Source organism: the organism of the source record quoted next, unplaced genomic scaffold (assembly GCF_019419815.1).
Source record: "Pyrus x bretschneideri cultivar Hongxiangsu unplaced genomic scaffold, Pyrus_bretschneideri_v1 Contig20, whole genome shotgun sequence".
In the NCBI taxonomy this organism is placed as follows: domain Eukaryota; kingdom Viridiplantae; phylum Streptophyta; class Magnoliopsida; order Rosales; family Rosaceae; genus Pyrus; species Pyrus x bretschneideri.
The window spans coordinates 4,229,792-4,247,906 of NW_025999502.1; the positions used below are offsets into that span (position 1 = coordinate 4,229,792).

The following is an 18,115-nucleotide window of genomic DNA, read 5'->3' on the forward strand; positions in this document are numbered from 1 at the left end:
TACAAACACTAAAAGCCATGAAAATTGTGATAAAAATTAGGGTTCTGTCATGACCGGACCAAGAGATGCTGTGAATTCCGCTCTTCATATTATTTTCCCATATTACCTTGGGAAAATCTAAGGTGCCAAACACGTGATAAAACAAAAATATCGGCCACACGATCCTATGACACGTGTCGCCCACTCAACGGTCACATTCTCACCTCCCACCATTACTTCTCTGGTGCATGGGGTCTCCCCATCCCTGACCTGCCCCTGTTCTTATAAAGCCAATTCATCCTTCTCTCTCTGAGTAGAGAGAGAGAGAGAGAGAGAGAGAGTTAATTGTTTTAGCCAGAAGGTGAGGCCACAATTGCTCGCAAATCCTAAAGAGATTGTAAGCCCTATCTCCTAGATACACACACGCACATATATATCTCTCTCTCTCTTCACTCTCGCTTATCTTCTTTATCTTTGTTCTTCCTCCTCTGCCTTTTCAGCCTCTGTTTCTGCATGTTTATTCAGTGTGATACTGATTCTGGTTAACTCCAGTGGAATTCAAGTTGTTTCTCAATTGGGTTCCTCAGGTTGTTTCCAAATACTTCCTACAATTTGTCGTCGAATCGAATCGAATCGAATCCAGTCCAATGGCACCAAAGTCAGGGAGAGGCAAGAACAACAAGTCCAAGTCAGACAAGAAGAAGAAAGAAGAGAAGGGTAAATTTCATTTCTCCATTTTTGTGCAATTTTAATCTCCCCTTAAGTAGTGAAATACCTTCATAGATAGAGCGTTTCTCTTCAATCCAATGCATTCCGGGTTCAAACTCTCTTCATTCCCCCGTTTTTAGTATATTTTAAAGTAGTAATATCGTTTATAGTAAAAAAAAATTAATTCCCTCTGATTATGTACTAATTGTGTTTTCATGTTTTGTAATTTGCAGTTCCCAGTGTTCTTGACATAACTGTCATTACCCCATACGACACACAAGTCATTCTTAAGGTGCCCAATTCTTCTTAATTAATTCATTTTCTCTTTAAAAAAATCATATTTGAAACCAAAATTAGCATTATTTTACCTAATTATTGTAAAATAAAAGTAAATTATTGGCTAATGATGGTTTTATTTTTACATGAAGGGCATCTCCACTGACAAGATACTTGATGTGAAAAAATTACTGGCTGTAAATGTGGAGACATGCCATCTTACAAACTATTCCCTCTCTCATGAAGTAAGCCTTTTTCAAATTTAATTATTTATTTTACCTTTCAAGAACTCTTTTCATGGTATCAGTCCTGTTCGTCTGAATTGAACTGAAATTCAGGCGAACAGGACTGATTTTTCAATCCTCTTTTTCAATCAACATGAATTTTGTTTGTGTTTTTTCGCAGGTCAAGGGGAAAAAATTGAATGAAAAGGTGGAAGTTGTTAGCCTGAAACCCTGTGTTTTGAAAATGGTTGAAGGTGGGTGGATCCTCCAATCTGTCCATTCCAGTAATTTCAGTATCAAAACCAGACTGGCAACCGCCAATCTTTTTGTTGCTATTCTCACTTTTGTTGTTATTTTAACTGAAATTACCATTTTGGGTTTTAGGTTTTTTATATACTAAAAAGCCAAAACTTAATTGTCACATGAAGGCAGCGTATGCGATAGTTTCGGTAAAATACAACATTTCTTTATTTGAATTTAGTGGTCTCAAGATTTTCAATCTTTGCGTGGGGGTTGAGGAGCTAGTAATTCGAGTCATACAATATTTTATTATTCCCTACCCTTTTTTGTGATATTGTTTGGTTATTATACAGTCTGATATATTATATTATGAAATTAGTAGTTTAATCGATTGATAAATGTACAATATAATATGTTAGACATCTGACTATATAAGTTGTTGGAAAATGATTCTCACATTTTCCTTTTAATAACAGACTCCTTTAATATCTACCTCTTGATTTTTATTTATTTATTCAATTTAAATGTAAAAAATGAATAAGAGTAGTGCTGAGAGAGAAATAGGAGTAATATTCTCTCTTAAAAGAATTGTTTAGTTTCACTTCCATCCAAATATTTCTCGTGTAAAAATGCAAAATAAAAATTATTTTTTTGGAAGAAAATAAATAAATCAGACAAACGATTTTGAGGAATTTATGTTTTATTATTTTTCAGATTACATTTTTTTAGTATTTACATTTTTTCAGAGGACTATAGCGATGAAGCCCAAGCTGAGGCTCACGTGCGGCGATTGCTGGACCTGGTGGCCTGCACGACCCGATTCGCCAAGCCCAAACGATCCGCCACCAACCCGGACTCCAAGTCTAAGAAGAATGGCAGTAGGCCTCAGACCAGGACCTCGGGCCCTCCATCTCCGTCCGATGCGGGAGATGGCCGTCCGACTTCACCGCATTCCGAACCGTCCTTTTCGGCCATCTCGGAGAGCCTCGGGATGGTCGCCATTCATCCGACGCCGAAGCTCTCCGACTTCTATGAGTTCTTCTCTTTCTCTCACCTCTCCCCTCCAATTCTCCGTGAGTCTCTTATTTTTTATTCAATTTCCCAATCATCAGTTTTAACAAATTTATCGTCACGTAATGTTTAGCTCCAATAATGCATTGTTTACGTAAGTTCAATGCGTGCTTGAATCGAGATATTACAGTATCGGTGCATACGTTACACCGACAATTATTCTCATGCTTGGTTCACGAGAAAACATGGAAAAATATTTAATTTTTTGTATTGATTTTTCCTCCTCTAATCTAATGGTTCTGTAGATTTGAAGAGATGCAACTTGGAGGATGCACATGAGAGGCACGATGGTGACTATTTTCAAATTCAGGTATTTTCATTGTTACTGCTAGCAATTTTATACGAACTAAGCATGTGCTTATTAAAATTTTAAAAAATATAATTTATAAAAAGAGAAAATATAAATTGATTGTTAAAGTTTTTTGTGATGACCTTCAAAGTATATTTCGTCGTTAAAGAGATTATTCCGACTGTTTTTGAATAATTATCTTGTCACCAAAATCTTATTTTGTTTGGGAGAAAACCTTGGAAGAGAAACAATAAAGTTACTTTGTGTGTAATTTCCCACAACTTTTATTTTGGTTATTTTTCTTTGATTTTGTTGACATGGTTAATTTGGTCTCTTCACTCTCTTTTGGTTGACAAATAAAATTTTGTTAGTCGGTAGTTTAGATTTTTTTGTTAGTATTTTTATATTTTTGTTTCTTTTTTTTTTTCTTGGTCAATAATGTATTTCAGAGAGCCTTGGCTCCATAAAAATTGTGAAAGTATGGTGTATTTACAGGAATTTCTGGAACACTTTGTAAATTTGTTTCTTCAAAAAATCCGTTTAGTCAGTCACTTCTAATAAATACATGTATAACTTTATAACAGTACTAAAAAACAATTATGCTTATACATCTTGACGAGGGTTTGATACCTACCAATCCATTTTCCTCTTAACAATCAACAATTTAATCGTTTGTATAAAAATAAAAAAAAATAAATCACCTAGAACAAATATATCAATTTGGGTAAAGGTAAGTTAATTTCTATTTTATTACCCTCATTTTATCACCTTCAACTATATATATTTATTTTATATTTAAAATAGTTGCACGATCCCCACGTGCCTATAATGTAAATGCGAACTCCTTTGTGGTAGGGACATAGATTAGGCATAGGCACGAGAAAAATATTGTACATATTCGGATCACGATCCTCTCCTAATCTTAAAAAACTGAGTCTACTGAACAGATAATCATGACCGTTAAAATTTGATTAAACAATTATAAATAGAGAGCTCGTTAAAGTTATAATAATTGTAGTTATTAGATCAAATTTAAATAGTCACAATTGCTTGTTCAGCAGGCTCAGTTTTTTAAAAACAAAAAATATCATGATTCTATATTTAATAGTGTAACAGTGTTTTTAATATTTTGTTTGTTGATGTGCTACTGCAGTGGTCCAACCACTTGGACTATTGGGCAATAAATATTAAATAGTACTTTTTTTTTTGTCGTTTGGTGGCTAAAGATTTTGAAATCTTTTACAACAAATGTTAGATCTCTGTCAGATGGGGGTTGAACTAGTATTACAATATTTGCTCCTGGCTTCTTTCTCTTTCACTTTTCATACATTTTCATTTCTTTTTATTTGTACGATCACGATTAAGTCATGTCAAAATTTTATATTACTATTGTTTTTTATCTTCTTATCTTTATAAAAAAAATCAATATAAAATATTGACGTGGTTTAACCATGACCGTACAAAATAAGAGGGGATGAAAGTGTATGGAAAGTGGGAGAGCAGAGAAGTCGGATCCTATTTGCTCCATGTCTTGCAAAGACCTTTTTATTTTTAAGAAAATAAAATAAAAACTAGAAAAGATTTGAATCTCGAGTGATTAAAAGCGCTTACCCTAGTCTTGATGTGTAGCTATTGATATTTTCTTTCTCAAATCTTGAAAGACATTCAAGTTTGAATTTCTCGATTAAAAAGTGGGTCTCAAGTTTCAACAACACATGTTAAAGGTGATGAGGTCAAAAGTAGGAAAAGAGAATTAAGATTAGTTGGAATAAGCAAAAGATTTTATTTCGAAAAAATAAAATAAAAACTAAAAATATTTGAAATTAAGAACGGTTACCCTATTCTTGATATTTAGCTATTGGTATTTTCTTTCTCAAATCTCAAAAGACGTCCAAGTTTGAATTTCTCATTTTGATTAAAAAGAAAAGGACAATAGCTTGGTTGGGTTTCAAGTTTCAACAACATGTGTAAAAGGTAATGAGGTCAAGAGTAGGAAAAGAGAATAATTAAAGATTAGTTGGAATAAGGAAAAGAAGCAGTTTGAAATATTGCAATACTTTTTGTAGCTCTTAAAAACTATTATTAAAATTATTTTAAATATTAAGGATATATTATAGACTTAAGCATAGCCAAATTGACTAGAACTGTATGCTTCCCGCTCCACCCAAGTTCAAATACCCATTTTCCTAATTTAGAATTATAAATTATATTAGAATATCGCTTGAATACAATAGCTATAAAAATAATAGGGATAGAGCTTTTTGATGCAACGAAAAAGTTGTTGAAAGGTCACGGATTCGAGTCGTGGAAGCAATCTCTTTACAAAGCAAGGGTATAGCATAGACGTTCCCCCCGTCTCTTGAAAAGTAGAGAGCCTTTTTGGCTTGAGGTCATCCTTTTACTGGCATCAAGTTGTTCACATCTGCACTTGTGTTTGATTGGTTGTTTTTGTTATCCAAATTGTTTCCTTTTATGATCATCTGTCTAGAAGTTGTTATGGTAGTACTTTACCTTTCTGAACTGTGATGAATGAATGCAGATTAAGATTTGCAATGGGAAGCAAGTACAAGTTGTTGCATCTGTCAAAGGGTTTTACACTGTGGGAAAGCAGTTTTTACAAAGCCACTCGCTCGTGGATCTTCTGCAGCAGTTCAGCAGAGCCTTTGCAAATGTGCGAGCTTATACCTTTTCTTTTACTTGAAACATGTTAGCAACATACGTTTTTTAGATTCTTAGAAGATCTTTGGAATCGTCCCCATCAGCTTTTTTGCATGGTTTGATTTCTGTTTAACTAGATATGATCTGTTAACTTGCAGGCATATGAATCCTTGACGAAAGCTTTTGTAGATCATAACAAGGTTTGGAATGGTTTTGGTGTCGATGTACTTGAGTTGAAATGTGTAACGTTTGAGCTTATTCTTTAATCTTCGTGTGGTTTTTTTCTCTTTCGGTATTTGTTTAGTTTGGCGATCTTCCATTTGGTTTCCGAGCAAATACATGGCTTGTCCCTCCATCAGTTGCTGAGTCTCCATCGGAATTTCCACCCCTGCCAGCCGAAGATGAAAATTGGGGTGGAAATGGTGGAGGCCAGGGAAGAAATGGCGAATATGATCTTCGACCATGGGCTACGGATTTTGCAATACTGGCTTCCCTGCCTTGCAAAACTGAAGAAGAAAGGGTTGTTCGAGACCGGAAGGCATTTTTGCTTCATAGTAGATTTATTGACGTTGCAGTCTTTAAAGCTGCTTCAGCAATACGCGGTGTAATAGACTCCAATGTGAATGCAAAGAAGACACTGAATTGTTCTCAAGGCTCCATTCTTTTCGAGGATCGCATTGGAGACTTGTCCATTGTTGTAAAACGTGATACGACAGATGCATGGCCAAAATCTGATTTTTCAACCAAGGAGGATGCGCAGAGGCTTTTACTTAAGGGGTTAACTTCTGATGAGAGCGTAGTTGTTCATGTAAGTATACTTGTAATTGTAAGTTTCTGTGTATTCGTATCGATGCCTGTTCAGTAAATGATGAACCCAAGTCCTCTGACCATCCTTGAAAGTTAGTTTTTTGTATTGTTAGGGACCATATTTTTCTTCAATATCTGCGGTTAGCATGAAGAGATGAAACAAAATGCTTTTGCAGGATACTCCGTCGTTGGGTGTAGTTAATGTAAGGCACTGTGGATATACTGCAACAGTTAAAGTTGTCGGTAACATAAAGAAGGGCAACCGCGAGGCTAAAGATATTGATATTGAAGATCAACCAGATGGAGGAGCTAATTCTCTCAATGTTAACAGGTTTGAACTTTGTGCTTTTAATTTTAAAATTTGGACTGCAGTTCTATCCTATAGAACGGTTGAATTTTCTAAGGAAGCTTTTCATCCTTCTTATGGATACATGCTATATAGTACCGTGCATATTATTTATGTGTACTGACTGACCAAATGTAAAATTTTCTACAGCTTGAGGGTTCTGCTTCAGAAGTCCAAAACTGAATCATTGGTTCCCAGTGATTTGGATAGTTTAGAAACTTCTACATGTCTGGTTCGGAAAGTAATAAAAGAGAACTTGAAAAATCTAGAAAATGAGCCTGCCAGTTCGGAAAGACCTATCAGATGGGAGCTTGGTTCTTGCTGGGTGCAGCATTTACAAAAGCAGGAAACCGCTACGGTTAACAACTCTGATGGTCCTAAGGTTGATAAAGAGGCTGAACCGATTGTGAAAGGTCTGGGAAAGCAATTTAAACTTTTGAAGAAGAGGGAAAAGAAAACAGTTGGAGAAAGCAGAACATATGACGAGGAAGAAATTGATTCAAGTGAAAGCCGAACAGTAGAGCTAGAGAATGGAGATATCGATGATGAGGCAGAACTGAAACAGTTAATCTCAGAAGAAGCCTTTTTGCGCCTCCGAGAAACGGGAACCAATCTTCACCTAAAGGTTTACTAGACTTATTTTAACCGTTCAAATTTATAATTGTTTACAAACTGTGTGCCATTCATTGCAAAAGAGAAAAAAAGGTTACTGCCACTTTTTTTATGATGTGTAGTTGTGTTTTTTGAGTCATTGAGAGTAACAGTTCAAGCTTTGCTTGTTGTGACACTGGCAGTCAGCAGATGAGCTTATCAAGATGGCACACAAATATTATGATGAAATTGCCTTGCCAAAGCTGGTAATATTCTTTTTCCACTTTGCCTTAGCACAGAAGAACTGTCTTCTGTATAGCTTACGATCTAATTCTGTTACTTTATTAGGTAACAGACTTCGGATCACTTGAACTTTCTCCAGTTGATGGGCGCACATTGACAGACTTCATGCATTTAAGGGGACTGAAGATGCGCTCTTTGGGTCGTGTGGTATGGAAGCTCTCTCTCTCACCACCCCATTATTTTTAAGCTTTCTCACTATTATTTGTTTTTGCACTGGCCACTGTGCCCGTGTAAATTTGAGTTTGTCTATGCTTATAATTCTTTTCCTGCTCAGGTTGAACTGTCAGAGAATCTTCCTCATATACAGTCACTTTGTATCCATGAAATGGTTACTCGAGCTTTCAAGCACTTGCTTGAAGCAGTCATTTCCCGTGTTGACAAAATAACTGACTTATCTGCGGCAATAGCATCAACCTTAAATTTTCTACTTGGAGGTTCTGCGGTGGAAGATGATGCCCTTAGATTGCAATGGTTACGTTTATTTCTATCCAAAAGATTTGGTTGGACACTGAAAGATGAATTTCCGCACTTGAGGAAGTTATCAACTCTCCGTGGACTTTGTCATAAGGTATTTTAATTTTGACTGGAGAACGTCACTGATATTAATCAAAGAACAGCCATGATCCTTACGTTCCCATTTTCCAGGTTGGTCTAGAGTTGGCCCCAAAAGATTATGACATGGATTTCCAAAACCCTTTCAGCAAATACGACATTATTAGCATGGTTCCAGTGTGTAAGGTGTTATTCTGTTCATTTGTCCCTTTGTTTTTACCCTGGCTTTGGCGGATTTCTTATATCAGTTCATTATTTTTATTTCTTCTTTGACAGCATGTTACGTGCTCGTCAGCCGATGGGCGAAATTTGTTGGAGTCATCTAAAATTGCTCTTGATAAAGGAAAGCTTGAGGACGCTGTTAATTTTGGAACAAAGGTACCACCTCTATATTAATGAGAAATTATGCCATCCCTTTCGTGGTACTGATTTTCCGTCTTGCATTTGAAGGCACTAGCAAAGATGATAGCTGTTTGCGGTCCTTATCATCGAGTTACAGCAAGTGCTTACAGCCTTGTAGCAGTAGTTCTTTACCACACTGGTGATTTCAATCAGGTATTACTCTCTTAACTATTTCAGATCACACATATTTTTCTCCGGCTCTTCTATATATTGTTCTTACAACTTTTGCATTTCAATCTGTTGTTTAGGCGACCATTTATCAGCAGAAGGCTCTGGCTATAAATGAAAGGGAACTTGGGCTTGACCATCCAGATACCATGAAAAGCTATGGGGATCTGTCTGTTTTCTATTACCGTCTTCAATACATCGAATTGGCTTTGAAGTAAGTACTAACATATTTTTTTGAGTCTGTTCCTCTCTCTGCCTTTTGTGGTTCTGACTACTGATTTAACATTGTGTATTTGTTTAGGTACGTAAATCGTGCTTTGTTTCTTCTTCATTTTACGTGTGGTCTATCTCACCCTAACACAGCTGCAACATACATCAATGTGGCTATGATGGAAGAGGGCATGGGAAATGTCCATGTTGCTCTCAGATACCTGCACGAAGCTCTCAAGTGTAATCAGAGACTGTTAGGAGCAGATCATATACAGGTCTCTCCTTCTCTTTCTCTATCTGTCTGGGTGCTGTGCTTGCGTGCATCTCTGTTTTACTGCAAAGACCTTGATTATATTAATTTATCGTAAGCTGAACTTCTTACATGGTTTGTTTTGTGCCCTTTTAGACTGCTGCAAGCTATCATGCCATAGCCATAGCTCTCTCATTGATGGAAGCATATTCCCTCAGTGTGCAGCATGAGCAAACAACACTTAAGATACTTCAGGCCAAACTTGGACCGGAGGATCTTCGTACTCAGGTTGACTACAGAATGATTACTTTTCTATCTATACCTACTTGATTTATTTGATTCATCGTGTGCTATTGGCCTTCTCTGATACTCACTACAAGAAATGAAGTGACCATGGCTTATCTTAGACATTTTTTGAAGTTGCAAAGTCAACATGTTAACGTGTTATATATTCCTGAGCAGGACGCAGCTGCATGGCTTGAATATTTCGAATCTAAATCTCTGGAGCAGCAAGAAGCAGCACGAAATGGATTTCCGAAGCCAGATGCATTAATTGCAAGCAAAGGTCACCTTAGGTATTAATATGGTATTCCCAAAGTACTTTGTTCCAAATTATATGATAACACGGTTGGGTGCTAACTACTTTTTCCTCCTATGCAGTGTATCAGATCTCCTAGATTTCATTACTCCTGATCAATACTCGAAAGTAAATGATGCACATAGGAAGCAGCGCCGCACAAAGGTGGATACGTTTTTTCTTTTACTGTCTGCATTTATCCCTGATCCTAATGCTAGCCCAAAATTTAGGCATAAATATTGATGTTACTGTAAAATGATGTAAGTTTATCTTCCACATTTGATATGCTTACATTGTTTCTCCATATTTTCAGGTACATCAGTCGAGTGATAATATCCCTCCGGCACACCTAAATGCAATAGCTTATGATGACTTGCCAAATCATGATGTGGAGAACACTACAATTTTGATAGATGATAAAACTGATGCGGTTGAGGATAGATCCGTTCATCAGGACCTGGAGGAAAAGGGTGATATTTCTGCAAAGGGTTTGTCAGTTATGAGCGTAACTGTTGAAGAAACAACTTCAGATGAAGGCTGGCAAGAAGCTAATTCGAAGGGCCGGTCTGGAAGTACTGCTACTGGCCGGAAGTTTGGTCGAAGAAGGCCAGAGAGTGAATATTCAAATTTTAGAGAAAGCAAATACCGGAGGGATGTCATTTCTCCACCACGGACTTCAGCTCCTAAGAGTTTTCCGAGTGATTTGCATTCACCAAAGCAGTCAAAGGTTCGTATTCTGAGTGCAGGAGAAGATTCAGTTAAACTTCAGTCCAAAACTTCTGTTTCTAAAGTCCCCTCTATTCCAGCAACTACAAATTTGGCTTCGAAATCTGTATCTTACAAAGAAGTAGCTTTGGCACCTCCAGGTACGGTTCTAAAGTCACTGCACGATAAAGTTGAAGGCTTAAGTGTGGAAAATGCTGAAGCCAAGGCATGCAATACTCCCGCTGAGACTTTGAAAATTGAGGAAAGCATAGGTAACTCTGCGGTTGAAGTGATTCCAAATGACGGGGTGGAAGGAACAGGTCTTGCAAGTGCATCCCAATCAGAAGATACAGGCCCTGAAATTGTAGAGGAAAGGTCGGGAGAAAAAAATGGAAGTAAGCTTTCAGCAGCTGCTAAACCTTACAATCCAAGACCACTAACAACTACTCTTCCTCTAAATCCAGTTGCTGTTACAAGTCTATACGATGTGAGAGACAGTCAAGTAATGCTTTCAGCGCCGGTGCTTCCCCCAGTAGCTGCTAGAGTTCCTTGTGGTCCTCGGTCGTCACTGTATTACAAAACCAATTATTCCTTCCGCATGAGACAAGGTGTTCAGAAATTTCAAAGACCTGTTACGGAAAGAGGGGGTTCTGGTCCTCCAAGAATCATGAACCCGCATGCTCCTGAGTTTGTTCCCGGGAAAACTTGGCATGTGGATACTCTAGACAAATGTGCATATGTTGCAACTGAATCAAATCCTTCGTTTGAAGTTAGTGGGGCTGCAGAGGAGGAACGACAAGAAATTTCCAGTAGCAAAGCTGAAGATGGTATCTTGAGAAAGTGCATCTCCAATTCTGAGAAATCCGAGCTTGCAAGGCAGATATTGCTCAGCTTCATAGTAAAATCCGTGCAGCAGAACAAGGATCCTGCAAATGAAAGTAAGCAAGGGAATCAATCAGATGCCATCGAAGATGACAGTGCGATAATAAAAATTCACTATGGAGATGAAGGAAAGAGGGACTTGGTTTCTGAATCCAGTGGCTCGGAGCAACCAACAGTAACGGATGTAAAGAATAAGGAAGGGGGGGACGCTGAAGGATTTACAGTTGTGACAAACAGGAGAAGAAGCCGGCAGCTGAGAAGCGGGGTAGCAGGGTTGTACAATCAGCAATCTATCTCGGCTTCTGTTCATTGAATATACAGATCATAAACCCGAAAACAACGTACCAATAAGCATCGTTCTGTCCTCCTCAAGTCACTCACATAACGCATCATAATGTAGAAAGTTTCTCAAATTTTTTGAAGAGAAAACACGGTTCTTTTGTTGTCGCAATCAGTTCTTAAGTTTATGTTCTGTTTCCTATTTTTTGAGTTTGATGAATAAAAGTCTGTTTTCAATGCCGGTGGTATCGTTGTATCATAATTTTCCTAATGATGAGTAATGGAGATGATGAGCTGATTTTATTTATTTATTTATTTTTCAGAGACATTTTCATTGCAACTTTAAACTCAAGTACAAATGTACGCTTGACGGAGAACACCCTGAATAACGTTAGGACTCTCAGTCCAAACTAATTAATGCGTCACCAATCGTTACTGCAAACTGAGCTAAACGATCGGCAAACCCATTACAACAAGGTCAGATCAATCCATGATGCCTACTCTTATGGCTGCAATTGAGGTTGAAGAATAGCTTTCAATTGTGAGGACCGGTGAAAAGAGAAACCTTGCAAGGGCTTATAAGAGGTTGGACAAGTCTCCATATTGCCAATTGGTTTTACTGGTGGAACCTCAACTTTCTTCATCAATTACTACTCTTGACAGCCCCAGAACGATAACAAGCTACAATCCAGCTGTTAAAGAAAATAACTCCGCCTGCGCTGCAGAAGAAATCCCAGCCTTCCGCCAAGCCGCAGCAACCTAATTGCACCGTCCACATTAAATTTGAACCATCCTTTACCTGGAGCTAAACACCGCTACTGGATCGGACGTCGAGAAGGAGAGCAGCAGGACACCAAGCTTGCTGGAATTCAAGGTACCAGCTGCTCACCTTTGCCACAGCCTCCACAGGGCTATCTCTTCGACCCTCCCATAGCAGCGAGTTCCTCTCTTTCCATATTGCCCACAGAGACGTCATCACCATATATACCAACATCCTTCCCTTCCATTTCAAACAGCTACAGCAACCGTTCATGAAATGATATTTCCAAACCATGCCACCAGTATAGTCTTAACGGGACCTGGGCAAAGGAACATTTACACAAAGCATGATGAACAACAGACTCTTCTTCGACACCACATCTCAGCCTTTCCAACTCAATTCCAACGCATTTACATTGTTCTGATGCACCATGTTATATAATTTTTGTTCCGAAAACATGTAACTAACATAAGATACTGCATTCTAAGGACCCAACCCTAAACCCTCCAAACTGTAATCCACCCCATGCCAACGTCCCATTCTGTTCACTGTTTATGCAGCAGATAAACAGTATTTTTAAGGGCAGTAATATTGTTTGTATAATGATCATCACAACTGAACACGGTGAAGAACCAAACGAAAGAATATTTCCTTAATTTTTAGATTTTATTTTCTGATGATTGTTACAAATGGAGACGGACGTAAGTTAATAAATAAATAAATAAATAAAGAGCATTTGGACGGCGTGGTGGTCGGTTGGGCTCAAGAACTCTAAAACAAAATTAGCTAAAATTGGAAAAAGGACATAAACAATAATTAGAGAGTTGATTTGCGTTGAATAGATCAGTCAGCTAATAATTGATTAGCTTAATTTAGAGACCAAGAGAAGATGGTTAATTGAAAAAGATGGTTAATTAAAACAATTTTCAAACTCTTGCGTAACAGAAAGCAATCTTTTCTCTTGTCTTAATTAACACAAGTAACTAAACCCCTGTGAGAAAATCTCCTCTATCACAATTGACTTTTGTTCGGCTTAAACCGAAGCTGCTCGAACGAAAATATTATAAGAGGCTCTTCATTGTGATTAGCAGCACTAGCAGCTGTTTACAGTGCTTAATTTCTTGGAGGAATTAGGGTTTTGTTTTGAATTACTATAATTTAATTGATAGAAAGAAAGTTTCAAAGAGAAATGGGAGTTAGAGCGAAAGCAGGAGGAAATAAAAAGAAGAGTCAGTGGCAGTGGCAATAGACAAGGACAAAGGAAGCCAATATGCAATCAAATGGACTGTTGATAATCTTCTTTCCAGAGGTCAATCTCTCACATTGCTCCATGTTAAGCAAACTGCAGGTTCCAACCAAAGTAAATCTCTCTCTCTCTCTCTCTCTCTCATCACTACACATATGTATGCATGATTTTTTTTTTTTTTTTTTTATATTTCTATTTTTCGATCAATTGAGACGGCTGACGTTAGCTAATCCAAACACTGGGAATATAAATATCGCTAAACTAATAGCTAATTTGCGGCATGCGCAATCATGTTATCATCGTTCTTTGCTAGAATTTTATGGTTCATTAAACCTGAGAGTAGTTGTATGGATCATTTTGTATATGTATAGACCACAATCAAAATTCTGTCTAACATTCACGGGGTTTATAGCTCTCCTGTTAGGTTCAGAGTTCGATTCCCCTCGTCTAAATATTGCTTATATATATGTATTTATATATATAGCACCTGGTTTAATGAAGGAAAAATGTTTATCAAAATCTAACATTCGAAAAGTCTAAATTAATATAGTTTACTTTTCTTCTGATGTTCTTGTATTATGGTTTATGTAGCTGGGCAATCGAAGGAGGAGGCTGGAAAGGTGTACCACAATCCATCTGATACTGAAGCCAAGGAACTATTTCTTCCATTTCGTTGCTATTGCACTAAAAAGGATGTAAGTCATGCATTTTAATTACTGCACCTCATTAGAATTTTTCCTTCACGTCAGAATTTCATCTCCTTAATTATTATGTTTTGATTTTTCATCTGCAGATAAAATGCAACGAAATTATAATTGAAGACACTGATATTTCTAGAGCACTCGTAAACTATGTTGCCATTAATTTATTTGAGGTTTTGGTTCTTGGCACACCATCAAAAAGTCACCTTTTGAGGTATGAGATTATTTACTCTTAATTATTTCTTATCTTTTTTGCATCTTCTGTTCTAACATTACCTCAAAAATCTTGTCTTCACAAAAGGTTCATGATCACAGACGTTCCAAGCACCGTGTCAAAAAGGGCACCCGACTTTTGCACAGTGTACGTCATTGGTAAATCAAAGATTTCATTTGTCAAATCTGCTACCTTTTCCGTACCCCAAAGAGCTCCGCCACCAGCTAAGCGAATAGAGCACCAAGCCAGCTCAGCTTCGGCAGAAAATAACGCACAAATCGTGATCTACAACCCTAAACCTAGAGGTTTGTTTCTGCTATTCTACAGCATGCATTCTTATTTCAGACCTAATAAGAATGCTTAATTTTGTCACTACTAGTCACTCAAGTTTCTTTGATTTATGCAGCCCCAGAATCACCACGGTATCCAACCAAAAGGACACAGTATCTACCGGAAAGGCCACATTATCCACATCGTAGCGAGCCAAAAGAAGAAGAAATCATGTAAGCTCTGATACATTGATGACTTGGGGGAGAAGTTTCGTACATGTTTAGTTAGTGATGCTCAAAACTCAATCATTGAAGTTATATGAGTATAACTAAGTAAATATGATTCAGGTCACCATTCAGTAGAGGAAGAAATGCAATGAACAAAACATACGAGCTCCCACCAGGCAGTGATATATCATTTGTCAGCAGAGGATCGCCAAGCATGGAACACGTGTCTGCTAATTCATTCTATGATAGTATGTCACCAGGAATGGCCTCTGGATTGTCAATGAACTCCGAATTTGACAGCAGAAGCTCTACTTCTACGGCGTCTTATTCTGGAACAAAATTTATTGACATGAGCTCTCCACAGGCGCGATTTCTCATCATCCTCTTTCGAAAGTGGAAACTCGTGGCCATCATCACAGCAGGTCATCCTTAATTATGAGTGATTTTCATGCACATTTATCACAATAATCTGTATACATGAAGAAATAGGCGAGGGTATTAATAATTTAATTTCCCTGAAAATAACAGGATGATGTGGAAGCTGAAATGAGGCGGCTCTGGCAGGAGCTTAAACAAACAAGGGAAATGTACGCCACAGCCTGCAAGGAGGCAGTCACAGCAAAACATAAGGTATGGACACGAAATGTGATTCGGTCTTTTTGATCTCTCTCTCTTTCTCTCCTCTAACACACACACATGCACGCACGATGGACACTTAACATATAAGGTTATGCCCTTCGAAAAGTGCTAGTTATTTGTGCCTTGAAACACTTGAAATTAAAATATAAAATACATATACTTGGATCCTGCATAAAGAAACGAGTCCAATATGAAATAGATATCTTGGTTTAGAACACCTGTTTGAGTACAAGTTCTGTTGACATATCATCGTACAGGCAACAGAAGTTAACCGATGGAAACGGGAAGAAGAAATGCGATTAGAAGAGGCACGACTAGCTGAGGAAGCTGCAAGGGAACTTGTAGAAAAGGAGAAAGCAAAATGTAGGGCTGCCATTGAGGCAGCAGAAGCGGCTCAACGGGTTGCTGAACTGGAATCGCGGAAAAGGAGGAATGCAGAATTGAAAGCCCTCAAAGAAGTTGAACAGAGGAAGAAGTCAATAGATCCAAGAGCATATGAGCTCAGGTACAGGAAATACACAATCGAGGAGATTGAAGCGGCAACATATGCTTTTTCGGAGGGTTTCAAGATTGGAGAAGGAGGCTATGGGCCGGTATATAGAGGTGAACTGGACCACACACCGGTGGCAATAAAAGTTTTACGTCCAGACGCAGCACAAGGACAGTCGCAGTTCAAGCAAGAGGTTGAAATACTGAGCTGCATAAGGCATCCAAACATGGTTCTGCTTCTTGGAGCATGTCCAGAGTATGGCTGCCTGGTCTACGAGTACATGGCCAATGGGAGCTTAGAAGACCGTCTCTTCCGGCGAGGCAACACCCCAGTTATTCCTTGGCAGATACGGTTCAGAATTGCTGCCGAAATTGGGACTGGGCTTTTGTTCCTTCATCAGACCAAGCCAGAACCCATTGTACACCGAGACCTAAAACCGGACAACATTTTGCTAGACTATAACTTTGTGAGCAAGATTAGCGATGTAGGTTTAGCCAGGCTTGTCCCTCCATCAGTAGCCGACTCTGTCACTCAGTATCACATGACATCAACGGCCGGAACATTCTGTTATATCGACCCAGAGTACCAGCAAACCGGAATGCTTGGAGTAAAATCTGATGTCTACTCACTTGGGGTCATGCTTCTACAACTAATAACTGCCAGGCCACCAATGGGTTTGACTCATCATGTTGAGCATGCTATTGAGAGTGGGACTTTCCTCGACACTCTTGATCCTACTGTTCCTGATTGGCCTGTCGAGGAAACACTGAAGTTTGCTAAGGTAGCTTTGCAGTGTGCTGAAATGAGGACGAAGAGACAGACCGGACCTCGGGAAGGTTGTTCTACCCGAGCTTAACAGATTGAGAGAACTTGCTCAAGATAGCTTGAACCGCGCCATGTCTGGTGGCGGTGAAGTATTAGCGGCAAAACAATGCCTCACTTCCACAAGACAAGTGAGTTTCATAACGTAGAACTAGCACTACTGCACTTGCATTAACTGCACATACCAGTCATATATATTCTTGCAAAGCAAGCATCATAATATACCGTTGTTTTTTGTTTCTCAACATTTATTTATTTGCAGGATGTGATAAGTGAGGCCAATCTAACGCGATCCGGATATGAGAGCTCAATGAGTCAATCGAGCACATCATCTTATCCCGGAAGATGATTATTCTCGGGTTTAATATAAGACTCAAATCAGTTCCCACTTTCTTGAAGCTATATAACCTTGTTTTCATATCTCCAATTAATTGGAAAAGTCAGCTGAATAATCGGATTATTGTTCAAGAATTTGTTAGTACAGTAATAGTAGTTAAGTTGTTGAACCTGTGCAAAACTTGTTTATGGAAGAGAAATCAGTTGTGCAATAAGAGTTAAATGATTTCTTTTTCGGAAGCGCATATGTTATAATAGATTTAGTTGATCCGAAATCTTCTCTGTGATTATACAATTTTTTTTTTTTATTGTAATTATTTTAGGATTCCCTTGAAAAAAATGGGTTTGTCAAAAACCCTATGTATATATTTTAGGGAATTTTAACGAAAAGATCCTGGTACTGTTCACTTTAACGAAAAACCACATTTTTACATTAAAAAGTCAATCCTAGTACTTTTCACTTTACCTTTAATTTTGTCCTTATCATTAAAACTCATAGTTTTCAAACCTTTTTTTATTAGTTTTCCTTATATCTTAATCATTGTATCAATAAGAGTCATATTTCTACAACATTCCTTGTATATGTGGCCCTATATGGTTATGTTGACCTGGGTTGCACGGACATTCTAAAACCTCGAAGTGTCAGAATGTCGGTCCTGTCGAACACTTCAACATGCCTCGGACACGGTTCGATACAATCAAGATATGGCAGGGGCTTTTTTATAAATTTAAAACATTTTGGGGGCAGTTTTGTAAATATAAAAACATTTTGAGGGCATTTATATAAATGTAAAAACTTATAAAACCTAAAGTTTATAAGTTTGGGGGCAATTTTGTAAACATAAAAAGTCCTGAAGTCCAAAATTAGAAGTAAGCATTTCATATTTTGATTA

The 18,115-nt window shown here is 37.9% G+C and overlaps 1 protein-coding gene and 1 pseudogene across 3 annotated transcripts; both read left to right on the forward strand.

Moving 5' to 3' along the window:
- The first annotated feature begins 248 nt into the window (after positions 1-248).
- LOC103930855 (protein REDUCED CHLOROPLAST COVERAGE 3) lies at positions 249-11,824 on the forward strand. Of its 3 annotated transcripts, none has more exons than XM_048583915.1 (24): positions 249-376; positions 532-696; positions 921-979; positions 1,116-1,208; positions 1,369-1,441; positions 2,174-2,500; positions 2,744-2,808; positions 5,327-5,458; positions 5,604-5,645; positions 5,750-6,253; positions 6,429-6,583; positions 6,749-7,223; positions 7,393-7,455; positions 7,538-7,639; positions 7,767-8,060; positions 8,138-8,230; positions 8,321-8,422; positions 8,495-8,599; positions 8,695-8,828; positions 8,916-9,099; positions 9,231-9,362; positions 9,537-9,649; positions 9,735-9,816; positions 9,965-11,824. In XM_048583915.1, the coding sequence occupies exons 2-24, from the start codon at positions 627-629 to the stop codon at positions 11,549-11,551; spliced, it is 4,986 nt and encodes a 1,661-aa protein (XP_048439872.1). In that variant the 5' UTR covers positions 249-376; positions 532-626; the 3' UTR covers positions 11,552-11,824. The 3 variants fall into 3 exon arrangements, with proteins under 3 accessions (XP_048439872.1, XP_009338521.2, XP_009338520.2); XM_009340246.3 differs by having other exon boundaries at positions 255-376; positions 567-696; XM_009340245.3 differs by having other exon boundaries at positions 268-376; positions 480-696.
- A 1,142-nt stretch (positions 11,825-12,966) lies between these two features.
- Positions 12,967-17,235, forward strand: LOC103930861 (annotated as a pseudogene).
- The last annotated feature ends 880 nt before the right edge of the window (positions 17,236-18,115 follow it).

Excerpts from the sequence above, each read along its gene's own strand:
- LOC103930855 (XM_048583915.1), top strand. The coding sequence starts at position 627 with ATGGCACCAAAGTCAGGGAGAGGCAAGAACAACAAGTCCAAGTCAGAC. Across the intron at positions 7,224-7,392 it reads GAACCAATCTTCACCTAAAG|TCAGCAGATGAGCTTATCAA; the intron begins GTTTACTAGACT and ends TGACACTGGCAG. Across the intron at positions 9,650-9,734 it reads GCAAGCAAAGGTCACCTTAG|TGTATCAGATCTCCTAGATT; the intron begins GTATTAATATGG and ends CCTCCTATGCAG.